The 23,420-nt window shown below is 41.3% G+C and overlaps 2 protein-coding genes across 6 annotated transcripts in view; both read right to left on the reverse strand.

Moving 5' to 3' along the window:
- LOC116353897 (Fc receptor-like protein 5) overlaps positions 1-23,420 on the reverse strand; it is a 238,553-nt gene that overhangs the window by 75,511 nt on the left and 139,622 nt on the right. The window lies entirely within an intron of this gene.
- LOC109884579 (low affinity immunoglobulin gamma Fc region receptor II-like) overlaps positions 1,264-23,420 on the reverse strand; it is a 34,140-nt gene continuing 11,983 nt past the window's right edge. Inside the window, exons 3-10 of one of the 3 annotated variants that reach the window (XM_031791566.1) lie at positions 22,986-23,246; positions 22,413-22,661; positions 21,011-21,229; positions 20,770-20,826; positions 18,232-18,312; positions 16,365-16,479; positions 14,958-15,000; positions 1,264-2,244 (exon numbers count right to left, since the gene is read on the reverse strand). In XM_031791566.1, the coding sequence (XP_031647426.1) occupies positions 14,997-15,000; positions 16,365-16,479; positions 18,232-18,312; positions 20,770-20,826; positions 21,011-21,229; positions 22,413-22,661; positions 22,986-23,246 (986 nt within the window). In that variant the 3' untranslated portion in view covers positions 1,264-2,244; positions 14,958-14,996. The remainder of the gene's footprint in view (positions 2,245-14,957; positions 15,001-16,364; positions 16,480-18,231; positions 18,313-20,769; positions 20,827-21,010; positions 21,230-22,412; positions 22,662-22,985; positions 23,247-23,420) is intronic. The other 2 variants (XM_031791565.1, XM_031791564.1) reach the window with 2 other exon arrangements.

Here is a 23,420-nt window from a genome sequence, read left to right on the forward strand (position 1 = left end):
TGAGATATTGTGTCATTATGGGGTATTGTGATGTCATTATGGGGTATTGTGATGTCATTGTGGGGTATTGTGATGTCATTGTGGGGTTTTGTGATGTCATTGTGAGATATTGTGGTATCATTATGGGGTATTGTGATGTCATTGTGGGGTTTTGTGATGTCATTGTGAGATATTGTGATGTCATTATGGGGTATTGTGATGTCATTGTGATATATTGTGATATCATTATGGGGTATTGTGATGTCATTGTGAGATATTGTGATGTCATTGTGGGGTGGGTGAGAAATAATACATTTTGAATTCAGTCTGGAACACAAGAAAATGCGGAATAATTCAAAGGGTATGAATACTTTCTGAAGGCACTGTATTTAATTACAAAAAATAAAATATGTTTAAAGTGGGAAGTAGGCATTGGTCTTTAGCCCGAAAAATAAAATAAATTCACACGAGCACCACAATTCCTTCTACACCCATGCACTACCAAGGTTTTCCAGCACACAGCTTTGACCTACTACGGTAGCTATGTTGGTCTATTGTACTTCAAACAATGTGTAAGCAGGTTGCCTAGGATTCAAACCTGCTCTGTTGCTGCTAATACCCACCAGAAATGTCTGAACCCAGAGGCACAATATCGCAAGACTTCGGGGAATGCTTGCAAAACAGACCAATCAGACCAGGCTGGGGTTTGGGGCTAGAGAAGTCAAAAGAGAAGTGAAACATACTTCCTTAGTCGTTAATTTTTTCGAAATGTAAAGGCACAACCTAAATTAGAAACAATGTCTTCAGTAGTGGAACATGTTATTACTCCACTAGGTTAGAGACAATGTCTTCAGTAGGGGAACATGTTATTACTCCACTAGATTAGAGACAATGTCTTCAGTAGTGGAACATGTTATTACTCCACTAGATTAGAGACAATGTCTTCAGTAGTACAGCATGTTATTACTCCACTAGATTAGAGACAATGTCTTCAGTAGTGGAACATGTTATTACTCCACTAGATTAGAGACAATGTCTCCAGTAGTGGAACATGTTATTACTACAACCTGGATTAGAGACAATGTCTTCAGTAGTTGTTATTACTCCACTAGATCTGAGACAATGTCTTCAGTAGGGGAACATGTTTCTACTCCACTAGATTAGAGGCAATGTCTTCAGTAGAGGAACATGTTATTACTCCACTAGATTAGAGACAATGTCTTCAGTAGTGGAACATGTAATTATTCCAAACTCATGAAAGTGACAAACTGACACATTTTCTAACACATTTTAGGAAGCTTTATTTGACAAGTTGGCAACCATACAACGGTGTTGCTCAAGATAAACACACACAATTACATTATAGAAAAATACACTTTCCAATTTCACATGAACAAACAGAATTTAACAGAGCAGCTCAATATAAAACACATTGAAGTCTTTACATCATTCATCATGGACAAAACACTACAACTGTCCTTCTGTTAGTAGTAATGAAGTATTTACATCATTCATCATGGACAAAACACTACAACTTTCCTTCTGTTAGTAGTAATGAAGTCTTTACATCATTCATCATGGACAAAACACTACAACTGTCCTTCTGTTAGTAGTAATGAAGTATTTACATCATTCATCATGGACAAAACACTACAACTCTCCTTCTGTTAGTAGTAATGAAGCCTTTACATCATTCATCATGGACAAAACACTACAACTTTCCTTCTGTTAGTAGGAATGAAGTCTTTACATCATTCATCATGGACATAACACTACAACTTTCCTTCTGTTAGTAGTAATGAAGCCTTTACATCATTCATCATGGACAAAACACTACAACTTTCCTTCTGTTAGTAGTAATGAAGTCTTTACAACTGATACTGTCAGCTGGTTCCAGTCAGTGGTGTCTGTACGTTCTCATGATAAACTAACTCTTGTTGTTGATAGTTCCAGTCAGTGGTGTCTGTATGTTCTCATGATAAACCAACTCTTGTTGTTGATAGTTCCAGTCAGTGGTGTCTGTATGTTCTCATGATAAACTAACTCTAACTGTGTTGTGGAAACTTCACACCTCTCTGTTGCTGTTGATGGAGGTCAAGGCTGCAGCGTCTAAAAATAAGTCTGTTGGTGTGAAAAGGGGAGGAGGGAGAGAGAAGATAAGAGAAAGGAGAAGTAAAGAGATGGACTGACAGGGTTGTGGTTATTCACCGCAGCTGAAGAGAGCATCTTCTTCCATCCACCATAACGTTCTGATGAACAGGGTCACTAGGTAAAGAGAGAGGAGAGAGAGATGAGTGAGGGACAGAGGAGCTGATCCAGTCTACTACAGTGAAGACCTCCAACACCATGACGTTCTGATGAACAGGATCACTAGGTAAAGAGAGAGGAGAGAGAGATGAGTGAGGGACAGAGGAGCTGATCCAGCCTACTACAATGAAGACTTCCAACACCACAGGAACAGTTATAGACCCCAACAGGTCTCAGTGTTTAATGTGTAGTTAGATACATTTATACACCCCAACAGGTCTCAGTGTTTAATGTGTAGTTAGATATATTTATACACCCCAACAGGTCTCAGTGTTTAATGTGTAGTTAGATACATTTATACACCCCAACAGGTCTCAGTGTTTAATGTGTAGTTAGATATATTTATACACCCCAACAGGTCTCAGTGTTTAATGTGTAGTTAGATACATTTATTCACCCCAACATACAGGCCAATTATAATGACTGATACAACCAGGTGTTTGACTGGTGTTTTAAGTGTTTAGAACTCTGAATGCACATCACACAGAATACGTGCAGCTGAAGTCGGAAGTTCACATACACTTGAGCCAAAAATATTTAAATTCCTGACATTTAATGGTGCTTCACGGTTGGGATGGTGTTCTTTGGCTTGCAAGCCTCCCCCTTTTTCCTCTAGATATAACGATGGTCATTATGGCCAAACAGTTCAATTTTTTGTTTCATCAGACCAGAGGACATCTCTCCAAAAAGAACGATCTTTGTCCCCATGTGCAGTTGCAAACCGTAGTCTGGCTTTTTCATGGCGGTTTTGGAGCAGTGGAATCTTCCTTGCTGAGCGGCCTTTCAGGTTATGTTGATATAGGACTCGTTTTACTCTGGATACAGATACTTTTGTACCTGTTTCCTCCAGCATCTTGACAAGGTCCTTTGCTGTTGTTCTGGGATTGATTTGCACTTTTCGCGCCAAAGTACAATCATCTCTAAGAGACAGAACGCGTCTCCATCCTGAGCGGTATGACGGCTGCGTGGTCCCATGGTGTTTATACTTGCGTACTATTGTTTGTACAGATGAATGTGGTACCTTCAGGCATTTGGAAATTGCTCCCAAGGATGAACCAGACTTATGGAGGTCTACAATTTCTTTCTGAGGTCTTGTCTGATTTCTTTTGATTTTCCCATGATGTCAAGCGAAGAGGCACTGAGTTTGAAATACATCCACAGGTACACCTCCAATTGACTCAGATGATGTCAATTAGCCTATCAGAAGCTTCTAAGCCTTTCTAATCGACCTGGCCCGGGTATCCTGGAAGGACATTGACCTCATCCCGTCAGTTGAGGATGCCTGGTCATTCTTTAAAAGTAACTTCCTCACCATTTTAGACAAGCATGCTCCGTTCAAAAAATGCAGAACTAAGAACAGATATAGCCCTTGGTTCACTCCAGACCTGACTGCCCTCGACCAGCGCAAAAACATCCTGCAATAGCATTGAATAGTCCCCGCGATATGCAACTGTTTAGGGAAGTCAGGAACCAATACACGCAGTCAGTCAGGAAAGCTAAGGCCAGCTTCTTCAGGCAGAAATTTACATCCTGTAGCTCCAATTCCAAAAAGTTCTGGAACACTGTGAAGTCCATGGAGAACAAGAGCACCTCCTCCCAGCTGCCCACTGCACTGAGGCTAGGTAACACGGTCACCACCGATAAATCCATGATTATCGAAAACTTCAACAAGCATTTCTCAACGGCTGGCCATGCCTTCCGCCTGGCTACTCCAACCTCGGCCAACAGCTCCGCCCCCCCCGCAGCTACTCGCCCAAGCCTCTCCAGGTTTACCCAAATCCAGACAGCAGATGTTCTGAAAGAGCTGCAAAAACTGGACCCGTACAAATCAGCTGGGCTTGACAATCTGGACCCTCTATTTCTGAAACTATCCACCGCCATTGTCGCAACCCCTATTACCAGCATGTTCAACCTCTCTTTCATATCGTCTGAGATCCTCAAGGATTGGAATGCTGCCGCAGTCATCCCCCTCTTCAAAGGGACCCAAACTGTTACAGACCTATATCCATCCTGCCCTGCCTATCTAAGGTCTTCGAAAGCCAAGTCAACAAACAGGTCACTGACCATCTCGAATCCCACCGTACCTTGTCCGCTGTGCAATCTGGTTTCCGAGCCGGTCACGGGTACACCTCAGCCACGCTCAAGGTACTAAACGATATCATAACCGCCATCGATAAAAGACAGTACTGTGCAGCCGTCTTCATCGAACTTGCCAAGGCTTTCGACTCTGTCAATCACCATATTCTTATCGGCAGACTCAGTAGCCTCGGTTTTTTGGATGACTGCCTTGCCTGGTTCACCAACTACTTTGCAGACAGAGTTCAGTGTGTCAAATCGGAGGGCATGCTGTCCGGTCCTCTGGCAGTCTCTATGGGGGTGCCACAGGGTTCAATCCTTGGGCCGACTCTTTTCTCTGTATATATCAATGATGTTGCTCTTACTGCGGGCGATTCCCTGATCCACCTCTACGCAGACGACACCATTCTATATACTTCCGGCCCGTCCTTGGACACTGTGCTATCTAACCTCCAAACGAGCTTCAATGCCATACAACACTCCTTCCGTGGCCTCCAACTGCTCTTAAACGCTAGTAAAACCAAATGCATGCTTTTCAACCGTTCGCTGCCTGCACCCGCACACCTGACCAGCATCACCACCCTGGATGGTTCCGACCTTGAATATGTGGACATCTATAAGTACCTAGGTACGCAACTGGCTAGACTGTAAACTCTCCTTCCAGACTCATATCAAACATTTCCAATCGAAAATCAAATCAAGAGTCGGCTTTCTATTCCGCAACAAATCCTCCTTCACTCATGCCGCCAAACTTACCCTAGTAAAACTGACTATCCTACCAATCCTCGACTTCGGCGATGTCATCTACAAAATTGCTTCCAACACTCTACTCAGCAAACTGGATGCAGTTTATCACAGTGCCATCCGTTTTGTCACTAAAGCACCTTATACCACCCACCATGCTCTAGTCGGCTGGCCCACTGGCTCCAGGTCATCTACAAGTCCATGCTAGGTAAAGCTCCGCCTTATCTCAGTTCACTGGTCACGATGGCAACACCCATCCGTAGCACGCGCTCCAGCAGGTGTATCTCACTGATCATCCCTAAAGCCAACACCTCATTTGGCCGCCTTCGTTCCAGTTCTCTGCTGCCTGTGACTGGAACGAATTGCAAAAATCTCGGAAGTTGGAGACTTTTATCTCCCTCACCAACTTCAAACATCTGCTGTCTGAGCAGCTAACCGATCGCTGCAGCTGTACATAGTCTATCGGTAAATAGCCCACCCATTTTTACCTACCTCATCCCCATACTGTTTTTATTTATTTACTTTTCTGCTCTTTTGCACACCAATATCTCTACCTGTACATGACCATCTGATCATTTATCACTCCAGTGTTAATCTGCAAAATTGTAATTATTCGCCTACCTCCTCATGCCTTTTGCACACATTGTATATAGACTCCCCTTTTTTTTCTACTGTGTTATTGACTTGTTAATTGTTTACTCCATGTGTAACTCTGTGTTGTCTGTTCACACTGCTATGCTTTATCTTGGCCAGGTCGCAGTTGCAAATGAGAACTTGTTCTCAACTAACCTACCTGGTTAAATAAAGGTGTTCTCAACTAGCCTACCTGGTTAAATAAAGGTGTTCTCAACTAGCCTACCTGGTTAAATAAAGGTGTTCTCAACTAGCCTACCTGGTTAAATAAAGGTGTTCTCAACTAGCCTACCTGGTTAAATAAAGGTGAAATAAAAATAAAAAATAAAATAAAGCCATGACATCATTTTCTGTAATTCAACAGCTGTTTAAAGGCCCAGTCAACCTAGTGTAGGTAAACTTCTGACCCACTGGAATTGTAATACAGTGAATTATAAGTGAAATAATCTGTCTGTAAACAATTGTTGGAAAAATTACCTGTGTCATGCACATGAAGTAGACCGACTGCACAAAGTGGATGAAATTTGAAAATGAGTACCAACTATGTAAAGTAGAGGCAGAAGAGGGAGGTATGTGTTTGTGTGTCTGTGTTTGTGTGTGTGTGTGTGTGTGTGTGTGTGTGTGTGTGTGTGTGTGTGTGTGTGTGTGTGTGTGTGTGTGTGTGTGTGTGTGTGTGTGTGTGTGTGTGTGTGTGTGTGTGTGTGTGTGTGTGTGTTTGTTTCTCTGCATGTATGTCTGTTTGTTTGGCTCAGTTTGGGTGTCTGTGTTCTGTGTGGCTCAGTTAGTAGAGAATGGCGCTTGGAAAAGTTCAACCATGTATCCACTCACGGTTGTAAGTCGCTCTGGACAAGTGTTTCTGCTAAATGACTCACTACTTACTGTAAGTCGCTCTGGACAAGTGTTTCTGCTAAATGACTCACTACTTACTGTAAGTGGCTCTGGACAAGTGTTTCTGCTAAATGACTCACTACTTACTGTAAGTGGCTCTGGACAAGTGTTTCTGCTAAATGACTCACTACTTACTGTAAGTGGCTCTGGACAAGTGTTACTGCTAAATGACTCACTACTTACTGTAAGTGGCTCTGGACAAGTGTTTCTGCTAAATGACTCACTACTTACTGTAAGTGGCTCTGGACAAGTGTTTCTGCTAAATGACTCACTACTTACTGTAAGTGGCTCTGGACAAGTGTTTCTGCTAAATGACTCACTACTTACTGTAAGTCGCTCTGGACAAGTGTTTCTGCTAAATGACTCACTACTTACTGTAAATGGCTCTGGACAAGTGTTTCTGCTAAATGACTCACTACTTACTGTAAGTGGCTCTGGACAAGTGTTTCTGCTAAATGACTCACTACTTACTGTAAGTGGCTCTGGACAAGTGTTTCTGCTAAATGACTCACTACTTACTGTAAGTGGCTCTGGACAAGTGTTTCTGCTAAATGACTCACTACTTACTGTAAGTGGCTCTGGACAAGTGTTTCTGCTAAATGACTCACTACTTACTGTAAGTGGCTCTGGACAAGTGTTTCTGCTAAATGACTCACTACTTACTGTAAGTGGCTCTGGACAAGTGTTTCTGCTAAATGACTCACTACTTACTGTAAGTGTCTCTGGACAAGTGTTTCTGCTAAATGACTCACTACTTACTGTAAGTGGCTCTGGACAAGTGTTTCTGCTAAATGACTCACTACTTACTGTAAGTGGCTCTGGACAAGTGTTTCTGCTAAATGACTTACTACTTACTGTAAGTGTCTCTGGACAAGTGTTTCTGCTAAATGACTCACTACTTACTGTAAGTGGCTCTGGACAAGTGTTTCTGCTAAATGACTCACTACTTACTGTAAGTAGCTCTGGACAAGTGTTTCTGCTAAATGACTCACTACTTACTGTAAGTGGCTCTGGACAAGTGTTTCTGCTAAATGACTCACTACTTACTGTAAGTGTCTCTGGACAAGTGTTTCTGCTAAATGACTCACTACTTACTGTAAGTGGCTCTGGACAAGTGTTTCTGCTAAATGACTCACTACTTACTGTAAGTGGCTCTGGACAAGTGTTTCTGCTAAATGACTCACTACTTACTGTAAGTGGCTCTGGACAAGTGTTTCTGCTAAATGACTCACTACTTACTGTAAGTGTCTCTGGACAAGTGTTTCTGCTAAATGACTCACTACTTACTGTAAGTGGCTCTGGACAAGTGTTTCTGCTAAATGACTCACTACTTACTGTAAGTAGCTCTGGACAAGTGTTTCTGCTAAATGACTCACTACTTACTGTAAGTGGCTCTGGACAAGTGTTTCTGCTAAATGACTCACTACTTACTGTAAGTGGCTCTGGACAAGTGTTTCTGCTAAATGACTCACTACTTACTGTAAGTGGCTCTGGACAAGTGTTTCTGCTAAATGACTCACTACTTACTGTAAGTAGCTCTGGACAAGTGTTTCTGCTAAATGACTCACTACTTACTGTAAGTGGCTCTGGACAAGTGTTTCTGCTAAATGACTCACTACTTACTGTAAGTGGCTCTGGACAAGTGTTTCTGCTAAATGACTCACTACTTACTGTAAGTAGCTCTGGACAAGTGTTTCTGCTAAATGACTCACTACTTACTGTAAGTGGCTCTGGACAAGTGTTTCTGCTAAATGACTCACTACTTACTGTAAGTGGCTCTGGACAAGTGTTTCTGCTAAATGACTCACTACTTACTGTAAGTAGCTCTGGACAAGTGTTTCTGCTAAATGACTCACTACTTACTGTAAGTGGCTCTGGACAAGTGTTTCTGCTAAATGACTCACTACTTACTGTAAGTGTCTCTGGACAAGTGTTTCTGCTAAATGACTCACTACTTACTGTAAGTGGCTCTGGACAAGTGTTTCTGCTAAATGACTCACTACTTACTGTAAGTAGCTCTGGACAAGTGTTTCTGCTAAATGACTCACTACTTACTGTAAGTAGCTCTGGACAAGTGTTTCTGCTAAATGACTCACTACTTACTGTAAGTGGCTCTGGACAAGTGTTTCTGCTAAATGACTCACTACTTACTGTAAGTGGCTCTGGACAAGTGTTTCTGCTAAATGACTCACTACTTACTGTAAGTGGCTCTGGACAAGTGTTTCTGCTAAATGACTCACTACTTACTGTAAGTGGCTCTGGACAAGTGTTTCTGCTAAATGACTCACTACTTACTGTAAGTGGCTCTGGACAAGTGTTTCTGCTAAATGACTCACTACTTACTGTAAGTGGCTCTGGACAAGTGTTTCTGCTAAATGACTCACTACTTACTGTAAGTGTCTCTGGACAAGTGTTTCTGCTAAATGACTCACTACTTACTGTAAGTGGCTCTGGACAAGTGTTTCTGCTAAATGACTCACTACTTACTGTAAGTGTCTCTGGACAAGTGTTTCTGCTAAATGACTCACTACTTACTGTAAGTGTCTCTGGACAAGTGTTTCTGCTAAATGACTCACTACTTACTGTAAGTGGCTCTGGACAAGTGTTTCTGCTAAATGACTCACTACTTACTGTAAGTGGCTCTGGACAAGTGTTTCTGCTAAATGACTCACTACTTACTGTAAGTGGCTCTGGACAAGTGTTTCTGCTAAATGACTCACTACTTACTGTAAGTGGCTCTGGACAAGTGTTTCTGCTAAATGACTCACTACTTACTGTAAGTGGCTCTGGACAAGTGTTTCTGCTAAATGACTCACTACTTACTGTAAGTGGCTCTGGACAAGTGTTTCTGCTAAATGACTCACTACTTACTGTAAGTAGCTCTGGACAAGTGTTTCTGCTAAATGACTCACTACTTACTGTAAGTGGCTCTGGACAAGTGTTTCTGCTAAATGACTCACTACTTACTGTAAGTGTGACAGAGGGACAGAGGTGATGTTGTTCACAGAGAGACGTATCAGAGCAGAAGATCTGTGGCTGATTGAGGTTGTAGCTATATGTATATATGTGCGGAGGGGGTGTGGGTGATGTTGTTCACAGAGTGACTTATCAGAGCAGGAGATCTGTGGCTGATTGAGGTTGTAGCTATATGTATATATGTGCGGAGGGGTGTGGGTGATGTTGTTCACATAGAGACGTATCAGAGCAGGAGATCTGTGGCTGATTGAGGTTGTAGCTAAATGTCTATATGTGTGTGTGGGGGGGGGGCAGCATCTATTTTTAATGCTGTCAGTAGTAAGGACATTTCATTTGGTGACTTTGGGTCTTTTGAGCATCATGTTATACTGTTTAAATGTCAGCCACCAGACCAGAGCATCATGTTAGACTGTTTAAATGTCAGCCACCAGACCAGAGCATCATGTTATACTGTTTAAATGTCAGCCACCAGACCAGAGCATTATGTTATACTGTTTAAATGTCAGCCACCAGACCAGACCATCATGTTATACTGTTTAAATGTCAGCTACCAGAGCATCATGTTATACTGTTTAAATGTCAGGCACCAGACCAGAGCATCATGTTATACTGTTTAAATGTCAGCCACCAGACCAGAGCATCATGTTATACTGTTTAAATGTCAGCCACCAGAGCATCATGTTGTACTGTTTAAATGTCAGCCACCAGACCAGAGCATCATGTCATACTGTTTAAATGGCAGCCACCATAACCACAGCCATACTCTGGACCTGGTTATTACTAAGGGGCTATCTACATGGCCCACCCATAACCACAGCAATACTCTGGACCTGGTTATTACCAAGGGGATTTCTACTGGGCCCACCCATAACCACAGCCATACTCTGGACCTGGTTATTACCAAGGGGCTTTCTACTGGGCCCACCCATAACCACAGCAATACTCTGGACCTGGTTATTACCAAGGGGCTTTCTACTGGGCCCACCCATAACCACAGCCATACTCTGGACCTGGTTATTACCAAGGGGCTTTCTACTGGACCCACCCATAACAACAGCCATACATAGCCATGCAGAAGTGCTGCACTCTGTTGACTATGATGTCACATGTGGTGTTCCACAAGGTTCCATTGTGGGTCCGGTACTGTCCAGTTAATATATGTTACCCAGCAGGGTTATCAGTCCTGTACTGTCCAGTTAATATATGTTACCCAGCAGGGTTATCAGTCCTGTACTGTCCAGTTAATATATGTTACCCCTTGGCAGGGTTATCAGTCCTGTACTGTCCAGTTAATATATGTTACCCCTTGGCAGGGTTATCAGTCCAGTACTGTCCAGTTAATATATGTTACCCCTTGGCAGGGTTATCAGAAAGCACAGCATTGATTTTAATTTTAGCTTCACAGATAAATTGTTAGACTGTATTAGTGATTGAAATACTTATATGGCTCACAACTTCCTCCAGCTAAAGCAAGACAAGATGTAATTATTGTTGGAGCCAAGACAAGACCGATGTAATTATTGTTGGAGCCAAAGCAAGACCGATGTAATTATTGTTGGAGCCAAGGCAAGACCGATGTAATTATTGTTGGAGCCAAAGCACAGAGAGAGAATCTGGCCGCACTCTTGAATTCACAGGCAACAAAGATTAATCACCAGGTAAAAAACCTAGGTGTTATTTTAGATTCTGAACTCTTTAATCACACATTAGGAATGTGACCAAAATAGCTTTTTACCACCGGAGGAACATTACCAAGGTGCAGCTGTTTCTCTCTCAGGCTGATACAGACAGACTCATCAATGCTTTTATTACAAGCAGGCTTGACTACTGTAATGCTCTCCTGTCTGGTCTAACCGAGAAAGCCTTTGATAAACTGCAAAACATACAGAACGCTGCAGCAGGGTACTGACCAATACCAGACAGAGAACACATTACACCAGTTTAATGGTCTCTGCACTGTAAAACATACAGAATGCTGCAGGGTACTGACCAAAACCAGACAGAGAACACATTACACCGGTTTTAAGGTCTCTGTACTGTAAAACATACAGAATGCTGCAGGGTACTGACCAAGACCAGACAGAGAACACATTACACTGGTTTTAAGGTCTCTGTACTGTAAAACATACAGAATGCTGCAGGGTACTGACCAAAACCAGAAAGAGAACACATTACACCAGTTTTAAGGTCTCTGTACTGTAAAACATACAGAATGCTGCAGGGTACTGACCAACACCAGACAGAGAACACATTACACTGGTTTTAAGGTCTCTGTACTGGCTGCCTGTGAGTTTTAGAATTAATTTTAATAATATTCTTCTATTTTATTTTATTTAAATCAATCCAGACAGCCTTTTAATTAACTACCCCAAAGCCTAGGACCAGGAGGCATGGAGAGACAGCCTTTTAACTATCCCAAAGCCTAGGACCAAGAGGCATGGAGAGGCAGCCTTTAGTTGTTATACCCCCAGCCTGTAGTTACTGTGCCCCCAGCCTGTAGTTACTGTGCCCCCAGCCTGTAGTTACTATGCCCCCAGCCTGTAGAATAGCCTGCCAGAGAACCTGAGGGGGGCTGAAACTGTGGACATATTTAAAAGAGATCTTAAAACACATATTTTTAGCTTAGCTTTTCCTCAGGGAGCTTTTTAGTAGCTCAGTTGTATTGTTATGATTTTGAAGCACATTGTGTTGCATTCCATGGTGAAGTTGGAACTTTACATACACTTAGGTTGGAGTCATTAAAACTCTTTTCAACCACTCCACACATTTCTTGTTCCATGTCTGAAATGTGCTGTATAAATGACGCTTGATTTAAATAGATTTGATCTCTATCTATCTATCTCTCTCTCTATCTCTTTCTCTCTCGCACAGACATGTAAACACACAACACAACCTCACAATGCTAAATGCTACAAGCTAGGCCTCCAGGTGTAGTGGCTTGTGTGTTTGACTCTCAGATACAAAGTCTCTGGGTGTGAAAGTGAGTCAAACAGACAAGTTCAGAAGAGATGGTACAACATGCTACATCATTAGTAACAAACACAACATGCTACATTCTTCATAACACAACATGATACATCATTCATAGGAAACAACATGCTACATCATTCATAGCAAACACAACATGCTACATCATTCATAACAAACACAACATGCTACATCATTCATATCACAACATGTTACACCATTCATAACAAACAGATCATGCTACATCATTCACAACACAACATGTTACATCATTCACAACAAACACAACATGCTACATTGTTCATAACACAACATGCAACAACATTCATAACAAACACAACATGCTACATCATTCATAACACAACACAACATGCTACATCATTCATAACAAACACAACATGCTACATGATTCATAACAAACACAACATGCTACATCATTCATAACACAACATGCTACATCATTCACAACACACACAACATGCTACATCATTCATAACACAACATGCTACATCATTCATAACAAACACAACATGCAACATCATTAATACAAACATACCATGCTACATCATTCATAACAATCACAACATGCTACATCATTCATAACAATCACAACATACTACAACATTAAGAACACAACATGCTACATCATTCATAACAAACACAACATGCTACATCATTCACAACAAACACAACATGCTACATCATTCATAACACAACATGCTACATCATTTATTAAATAACATGCTACATCATTCATAACACAACATGCTACATCATTCATAACACAACATGCTACATCATTCATAACACAACATGCTACATCATTCATAACACAACATGTTACATCATTCACAACAAACACAACATGCTACATTGTTCATAACACAACATGCAACAACATTCATAACACAACATGCTACAACATTCATAACAAACACAACATGCTACATCATTCATAACACAACACAACATGCTACATCATTCATAACAAACACAACATGCTACATGATTCATAACAAACACAACATGCTACATGATTCATAACACAACATGCTACATCATTCACAACACACACAACATGCTACATCATTCATAACACAACATGCTACATCATTCATAACAAACACAACATGCAACATCATTAATACAAACATACCATGCTACATCATTCATAACAATCACAACATGCTACATCATTCATAACAATCACAACATACTACAACATTAAGAACACAACATGCTACATCATTCATAACAAACACAACATGCTACATCATTCACAACAAACACAACATGCTACATCATTCATAACACAACATGCTACATCATTTATTAAATAACATGCTACATCATTCATAACACAACATGCTACATCATTCATAACACAACATGCTACATCATTCATAACACAACATGCTACATCATTCATAACACAACATGCTACATCATTCATAACAAACACAACATGCTACATCATTCATAACAAGCACAACATGCTACATCATTCATGACACACGCCATATGCTACATCATACATAACAAGCACAACATGCTACATCATTCATAACAAGCACAACATGCTACATCATTCATAACAAGCACAACATGCTACATCATTCATAACAAGCACAACATGCTACATCATTCATAACAAACACAACATGCTACATCATTCATAACAAACACAACATGCTACATCATTCATAACACAACATGCTACATCATTCATAACAAACACAACATGCTACATCATTCATAACAAACACAACATGCTACATCATTCATAACAATCACAACATGCTACATCATTCATAGCATTACATGATAGATCATTTAGAACACAACATGCTACATCATTCATAACAAACACAATGTTCTATATCATTTATAGCATAACATGCTACATCATTCATAACAAACACAACATGCTACATCATTCATAACAAACAGAACAATCTACATCGTTCATAACAAACACCACATGCTACATCGTTCATAACAAACAGAACAATCTACATCGTTCATAACAAACACCACATGCTACATCGTTCATAACAAACACCACATGCTACATCGTTCATAACAAACACAACATGCTACATCATTCATAATAAACACAACATGCTACATTTCATAACAAACATAACATGCTACATCATTCATAACAAACACTTAATTTTGTAGTTAAGGTTGAAGTTAGGGTTAGGGTTGAAATTAGGGGTAGTGTTGAAGTTAGAGTTGAAGTTAGTTAGCTCAGTCTGTACATTAGGGTTAGTGGACCAGTGATCTGGACCTACCTCAGTCTGTACATTAGGGTTAGTGATACAGTGATCTGGACCTACCTCAGTCTGTACATTAGGGTTAGTGATACAGTGATCTGGACCTACCTCAGTCTGTACGTTACGTCCCTGGATCCAGATACAGCTCTACCTAAAGTTCACATAGATTACATTTGTTAAAATGGCAATATCTACCTTTTTGAGTAACCCAACTAATCCACGAAGAATTGTGTTATTTATCTATCAAACTGTTGTATAGCCAATCTAAGTAGCGGTAGATCTGTTCTTTGTGAGATATTTCTATGCTTCCCGTTCCGAAGTTTGGTTTTTGAAGATCTATTATCTATTATTATAATAATGATTATCTACACTATACATGGTGCTTCATTTGTAAATCTGAACAAAAAGTGAGCTAGTTCTTTTTCATGCTGGAACGACCTTTTGACCTGTATCTCTGTCTGTCTGTCTTCACCGCTGAGTAGACAGGGTCTGGAACAACCTGACCTGTATCTCTGTCTGTCTGTCTTCACTGCTGAGTAGACAGGGTCTGGAACAACCTGACCTGTATCTCTGTCTGTCTGTCTTCACTGCTGAGTAGACAGGGTCTGGAACGACCTTCTGACCTGTATCTCTGTCTGTCTGTCTTCACTGCAGAGTAGACAGGGTCTGGAACAACCTTTTGACCTGTATCTCTGTCTGTCTTCACCGCTGAGTAGACAGGGTCTAGAACAACCTGACCTGTATCTCTGTCTGTCTGTCTTCACCGCTGAGTAGACAGGGTCTGGAACAACCTTCTGACCTGTATCTCTGTCTGTCTTCACTGCTGAGTAGACAGGGTCTGGAACGACCTTCTGACCTGTATCTATGTCTATCTGTCTTCACTGCTGAGTAGACAGGTTCTGGAACGACCTTCTGACCTGTATCTCTGTCTGTTTGTCTTCACCGCTGAGTAGACAGGGTCTGGAACGACCTTTTGACCTGTATCTCTGTCTGTCTTCACCGCTGAGTAGACAGGGTCTGGAACAACCTTTTGACCTGTATCTCTGTCTGTCTTCACTGCTGAGTAGACAGGGTGTGGAACGACCTTCTAACCTGTATCTCTGTCTGTCTGTCTTCACTGCTGAGTAGACAGGGTCTGGAACGACCTTTTGACCTGTATCTCTGTTTGTCTGTATTCACCGATGAGTAGACAGGGTCTGGAACGACCTACTGACCTGTATCTCTTTCTGTCTGTCTTCACTGCTGAGTAGACAGGTTCTGGAACGACCTTCTGACCTGTATCTCTGTCTGTCTGTCTTCACCGCTGAGTAGACAGGGTCTGGAACGACCTTTTGACCTGTATCTCTGTCTGTCTGTCTTCACCGCTGAGTAGACAGGGTCTGGAACAACCTTTTGACCTGTATCTCTGTCTGTCTTCACTGCTGAGTAGACAGGGTCTGGAACGACCTTTTGACCTGTATCTCTGTCTGTCTGTCTTCACCGATGAGTAGACAGGGTCTGGAACGACCTACTGACCTGTATCTCTTTCTGTCTGTCTTCACTGCAGAGTAGACAGGGTCTGGAACAACCTTTTGACCTGTATCTCTGTCTGTCTTCACTGCTGAGTAACCAGGTTCTGGAATGACCTTCTCTGATAGAAACACATAAACAGGTTACAACTAGTGACATCTTTAAAACACGGTAAAAACATACAGTGCCTTGCGAAAGTATTCGGCCCCCTTGAACTTTGCGACCTTTTGCCACATTTCAGGCTTCAAACATAAAGATATAAAACTGTATTTTTTGTGAAGAATCAACAACAAGTGGGACACAATCATGAAGTGGAACGACATTTATTGGATATTTCAAACTTTTTTAACGAAGCAAAAACTGAAAAATTGGGCGTGCAAAATGATTCAGCCCCCTTAAGGTAATACTTTGTAGCGCCACCTTTTGCTGCGATTACAGCTGTAAGTCGCTTGGGGTATGTCTCTATCAGTTTTGCACATCGAGAGACTGAAATGTTTTCCCATTCCTCCTTGCAAAACAGCTCGAGCTCAGTGAGGTTGGATGGAGAGCATTTGTGAACAGCAGTTTTCAGTTCTTTCCACAGATTCTCGATTGGATTCAGGTCTGGACTTTGACTTGGCCATTCTAACACCTGGATATGTTAATTTTTTTACCATTCCATTGTAGATTTTGCTTTATGTTTTGGATCATTGTCTTGTTGGAAGACAAATCTCCGTCCCAGTCTCAGGTCTTTTGCAGACTCCATCAGGTTTTCTTCCAGAATGGTCCTGTATTTGGCTCCATCCATCTTCCCATCAATTTTAACCATCTTCCCTGTCCCTGCTGAAGAAAAGCAGGCCCAAACCACGATGCTGCCACCACCATGTTTGACAGTGGGGATGGTGTGTTCAAGGTGATGAGCTGTGTTGCTTTTATGCCAAACATAACGTTTTGCATTGTTGCCAAAAAGTTCAATTTTGGTTTCATCTGACCAGAGCACCTTCTTCCACATGTTTGGTGTGTCTCCCAGGTGGCTTGTGGCAAACTTTAAACAACACTTTTTATGGATATCTTTAAGAAATGGCTTATTTCTTGCCACTCTTCCATAAAGGCCAGATTTGTGCAATATACGACTGATTGTTGTCCTATGGACAGAGTCTCCCACCTCAGCTGTAGATCTCTGCAGTTCATCCAGAGTGATCATGGGCCTCTTGGCTGCATCTCTGATCAGTCTTCTCCTTGTATGAGCTGAATGTTTAGAGGGACGGCCAGGTCTTGGTAGATTTGCAGTGGTCTGATACTCCTTCCATTTCAATATTATCGCTTGCACAGTGCTCCTTGGGATGTTTAAAGCTTGGGAAATCTTTTTGTATCCAAATCCGGCTTTAAATTTCTTCACAACAGTATCTCGGACCTGCCTGGTGTGTTCCTTGTTCTTCATGATGCTCTCTGTGCTTTTAACGGACCTCTGAGACTATCACAGTGCAGGTGCATTTATACGGAGACTTGATTACACACAGGTGGATTGTATTTATCATCATTAGTCATTTAGGTCAACATTGGATCATTCAGAGATCCTCACTGAACTTCTGGAGAGAGTTTGCTGCACTGAAAGTAAAGGGGCTGAATAATTTTGCACGCCCAATTTTTCAGTTTTTGATTTGTTAAAAAAGTTTGAAATATCCAATAAATGTCGTTCCACTTCATGATTGTGTCCCACTTGTTGTTGATTCTTCACAAAAAAATACAGTTTTATATCTTTATGTTTGAAGCCTGAAATGTGGCAAAAGGTCGCAAAGTTCAAGGGGGCCGAATACTTTCGCAAGGCACTGTATTTACTTCAGAAAGACGACATTATTTAGGGAAGTGTTGTTGGTCTCTCCCTTCTTCCTACCTCTCCTCCTGTTGTGTTGTCTCTTCTCTGTGTGGTTGATGTCAGCATAGGTCACATCACCTGGACCAGATCCACCTGGAACTAAACACAGGAGAGAGAGAGGATATTAACACAGACTGGACCAGATCCACCTGGAACTAAACACAGAAGAGAGAGAGGGTATTAACACAGACTGGACAAGATCCACCTGGAACTAAACACAGGAGAGAGAGAGAGGATATTAACACACTGGACAAGTTCTACTTGGAACTAAACACAGGAGAGAGGATATTAACACAGACTGGACCAGATCCACCTGGATCTAAACACAGAAGAGAGAGAGGAAATTAACACAGACTGGACCAGATCCACCTGGAACTAAACACAGGAGAGAGAGAGGAAATAAACACAGACTGGACCAGATCCACCTGGAACTAAACACAGGAGAGAGAGAGGAGATCAACACAGACTGGACCAGATCCACCTGGAACTACACACAGGAGAGAGAGAGGATATTAACACAGACTGGACCAGCTCCACCTGGAACTAAACACAGGAGAGAGAGAGGATACTAACACAGACTGGACAAGATCCACCTGGAACTAAACACAGGAGAGAGAGAGGATATTAACACAGACTGGAACAGATCCACCTGGAACTAAACACAGGAGAGAGAGAGGATATTAACACAGACTGGACCAGATCCACCTGGAACTAAACACAGGAGAGAGAGTGGACATTAACACAGACTGGACCACCTGGAACTAAACACAGAAGAGAGAGAGAGGGTATTAACACAGACTGGACAAGATCCACCTGGAACTAAACACAGGAGAGAGAGAGGATATTAACACAGACTGGACAAGATCCACCTGGAACTAAACACAGGAGAGAGAGAGAGGATATTAACACACTGGACAAGTTCTACTTGGAACTAAACACAGGAGAGAGGATATTAACACAGACTGGACCAGATCCACCTGGAACTAAACACAGAAGAGAGACAGAGGAAATTAACACAGACTGGACCAGATCCACCTGGAACTAAACACAGAAGAGAGAGAGGAAATTAACACAGACTGGACCAGATCCACCTGGAACTAAACACAGGAGAGAGAGAGGATATTAACACAGACTGGACCAGATCCACCTGGAACTAAACACAGAAGAGAGAGAGAGAGGGTATTAACACAGACTGGACAAGATCCACCTGGAACTAAACACAGGAGAGAGAGAGAGGATATTAACACAGACTGGACCAGATCCACCTGGAACTAAACACAGGAGAGAGAGAGGAAATTAACACAGACTGGAACAGATCCACCTGGAACTAAACACAGGAGAGAGAGAGGAAATTAACACACTGGACAAGTTCTACTTGGAACTAAACACAGGAGAGAGGATATTAACACAGACTGGACCAGATCCACCTGGAACTAAACACAAGAGACAGAGAGGAAATTAACACAGACTGGACCAGATCCACCTGGAACTAAACACAGGAGAGAGAGAGAGGATATTAACACAGACTGGAACAGATACACCTGGAACTAAACACAGGAGAGAGAGAGGATATTAACACAGACTGGACCAGCTGTATGTTGGAGTGTTATACAGTATTACAGTACCTGTGGTGTTATAGTCTTTTACAGTATTACAGTACCTGTGGTGTTATAGTGTTATACAGTATTACAGTACCTGTGGTGTTATAGTGTTATACAGTACTACAGTACCTGGGGTGTTATACAGTATTACAGTACCTGTGGTGTTATAGAGTATACAGTATTACAGTATCTGTGGTGTTATAGTGTTATACAGTATTACAGTACCTGTGGTGTTATAGTGTTATACAGTTTTACAATACCTGTGGTGTTATAGTGTTATACAGTACTACAGTACCTGTGGTGTTATAGTGTTATACAGTACTACAGTACCTGTGGTGTTATACAGTACTACAGTACTTGTGGTGTTATAGTGTTATACAGTATTACAGTACCTGTGGTGGTATAGTGTTATACAGTATTACAGTACCTGTGGTGTTATAGTGTTATACAGTATTACAGTACCTGTGGTGTTATACAGTATTACAGTACCTGTGGTGTTATAGTGTTATACAGTATTACAGTACCTGTGGTGGTATACAGTACTACAGTACTTGTGGTGTTATAGTGTTATACAGTATTACAGTACCTGTGGTGGTATAGTGTTATACAGTATTACAGTACCTGTGGTGTTATAGTGTTATACAGTATTACAGTACCTGTGGTGTTATAGTGTTATACAGTACTAAAGTACCTGTGGTGTTATACAGTATTACAGTACCTGTGGTGTTATAGTGTGATACAGTAATACAGTACCTGTGGTGTTATATTGTTATACAGTATTACAGTACCTGTGGTGTTATAGTGTTATACAGTATTACAGTACCTGTGGTGTTATAGTGTTATACAGTACTACAGTACCTGTGGTGTTATAGTGTTATACAGTTCTACAGTACCTGTAGTGTTATACAGTATTACAGTACCTGTGGTGTTATAGTGTTATACAGTACTACAGTACCTGTGGTGTTGGAGGTCTTCACTGCAGAGTAGACTGGATCAGCTCCTGGAGACTTCTCTGGAAGACACGGGACAATGGGTTAATGACATTGTACTGTATGTATGTGTGTGTGTGTGTGTGTGCGCGTGCGTGCGTGCATGCATGCGTGCGTGCGTGCGTGCGTGCGTGCGTGCGTGTGTGTGTGTGTGTGTGTGTGTGTGTGTGTGTGTGTGTGTGTGTGTGTGTGTGTGTGTGTGTGTACCTCTCCTTCTCCTGGGTTCTGGGTCCTGTATGATTCTAACGTCAGCATACGTAACATCTCTGGGTTCAGCTGCTACATCTTTGTTCCTCTTGCAGAACAGGACCAGTAGAATGATCAGAGAGATGGAGAGAGCAGCCACCAACCCAGAGACAGACAAAGGGAGGAGGAGAGAGGGGGGGGAGGAGGAGGGAGGGGAGGAGGAAGGGGTAGAGCCCCTAGCTTGAAAAACACAAGAGAAAACATCAGTAAAAAGTTATAGTCAAACTGTTTAATATTATCTTAGACATATTGTGCCTTCGGGAAGTATTCAAACCTCAACTTTTTTCAAATGTTGTTATAGTCCAGTACCTGTGGTGTTATAGTATAATGGTTTTATATTCCAGTACCTGTGGTGTTATAGTATAATGTTGTTATATAACAGTACCTGTGGTGTTATAGTATAATGGTTTTATATTCCAGTACCTGTGGTGTTATAGTATAATGGTGTTATATTCCAGTACCTGTGGTGTATAATGTTGTTATATAACAGTACCTGTGGTGTTATAGTATAATGTTGTTATATTCCAGTACCTGTGGTGTTATAGTATAATGTTGTTATAGTCCAGTACCTGTGGTGTTATAGTATAATGGTTTTATATTCCAGTACCTGTGGTGTTATAGTATAATGGTGTTATATTACAGTACCTGTGGTGTTATAGTATAATGGTGTTATATTCCAGTACCTGTGGTGTTATAGTATAATGGTGTTATATTCCAGTACCTGTGGTGTATAATGGTGTTATATTACAGTACCTGTGGTGTTATAGTATAATGGTGTTATATTACAGTACCTGTGGTGTATAATGGTGTTATATTCCAGTACCTGTGGTGTTATAGTATAATGGTGTTATATTCCAGTACCTGTGGTGTATAATGTTGTTATATTCCAGTACCTGTGGTGTATAATGTTGTTATATTCCAGTACCTGTGGTGTTATAGTATAATGTTGTTATATTCCAGTACCTGTGGTGTTATAGTATAATGTTGTTATATTCCAGTACCTGTGGTGTTATAGTATAATGTTGTTATATTCCAGTACCTGTGGTGTTATAGTATAATGTTGTTATATTCCAGTACCTGTGGTGTTATAGTATAATGGTGTTATATTCCAGTACCTGTGGTGTTATAGTGTACTGTTATATTACAGTACCTGTGGTGTTATAGTATAATGTTGTTATTTTTCAGCCTAATTCTAAAATGGATTCAAATCAAGAGGAGTAGGGAAGGAAAGGGGGGGGGGGTGAGGCCTCTCTCTTGAAAAACATAAAAGGAAACAGCACAGTAAACAAACTGATTTTTTATCATCTTCAAATCTCTAAAGACTAAGCAGAGAACACATTATTATGAATGTCTCTCTCCTCACCTGTCACAGTCATCCAGCTCTCTGGTGATTCTCCTTCAGAGCTGGAGTTGGTACACTTGTAGAGTCCTTCATCTGACTTGGATACTGCAGGGATGGTCATCTCTCCTGTAGTCTCAGTCCTGATCAGGGATCCATCTTTGTAGAAATCAGCTGTGTGGTTAGAGAAAGTTCCTTGATATCTGCAGCGCAGGGTCACAGATTCTCCCTCAGTCACAGGAAGGGCAGGGCTCTCCAGGATCACAGCTCCAGCTGTATATAATATATAAACATCATATATAAACAGGTCTCTCCAGGATCACAGCACCAGCTGTATATAATATATAAACATCATATATAAACAGGTCTCTCCAGGATCACAGCTCCAGCTGTATATAATATATAAACAGGTCTCTCCAGGATCACAGCTCCAGCTGTATATAATATATAAACATAATATATAAACAGGTCTCTCCAGGATCACAGCTCCAGCTGTATATAATATATAAACATCATATATTAACATAACATCAGCTATCTGAAACCAGATGAACCACTAAACACTATAATGTTAGTAGATGGTGTTTGTGGACATACCATGTACTGTGATGTTGACAGCATTGCTGTGTTCTCCAGACCCAGACTCACACCAGTACTTTCCACTGTGTGATGGTATTAGTGACATGATGCATGAAGACCCTTGTGATTTTCCCCATTTTCTTCCACAATCTGAACGCTCCCCAGAGACTGTGTTTCTCTTCAGTCTCCATCCAGCAGATTTCCCCTGAACCTCACAGCTCAGAGAGACAGACTCATATTTAAAGAACTGAGATCTGTCAGGACTGACACTCAGAGAGGCTGAAAGAGAGATTTGACATAGAGAATGAGAGAGAGAGAGAGACAGAGAGAGACAGAGAGAGACATAGAAACATTGAGAAATGTTTTGATGAAGAATACAAAAACATAAGAAAGAAATTGAGAAACCTGTCACACTAACACAGACAAACTGAGCCTTCACCACGGTGAATCACT

Source organism: Oncorhynchus kisutch, linkage group LG16 (genome assembly GCF_002021735.2).
Source record: "Oncorhynchus kisutch isolate 150728-3 linkage group LG16, Okis_V2, whole genome shotgun sequence".
Taxonomy (NCBI): Eukaryota; Metazoa; Chordata; class Actinopteri; order Salmoniformes; family Salmonidae; genus Oncorhynchus; species Oncorhynchus kisutch.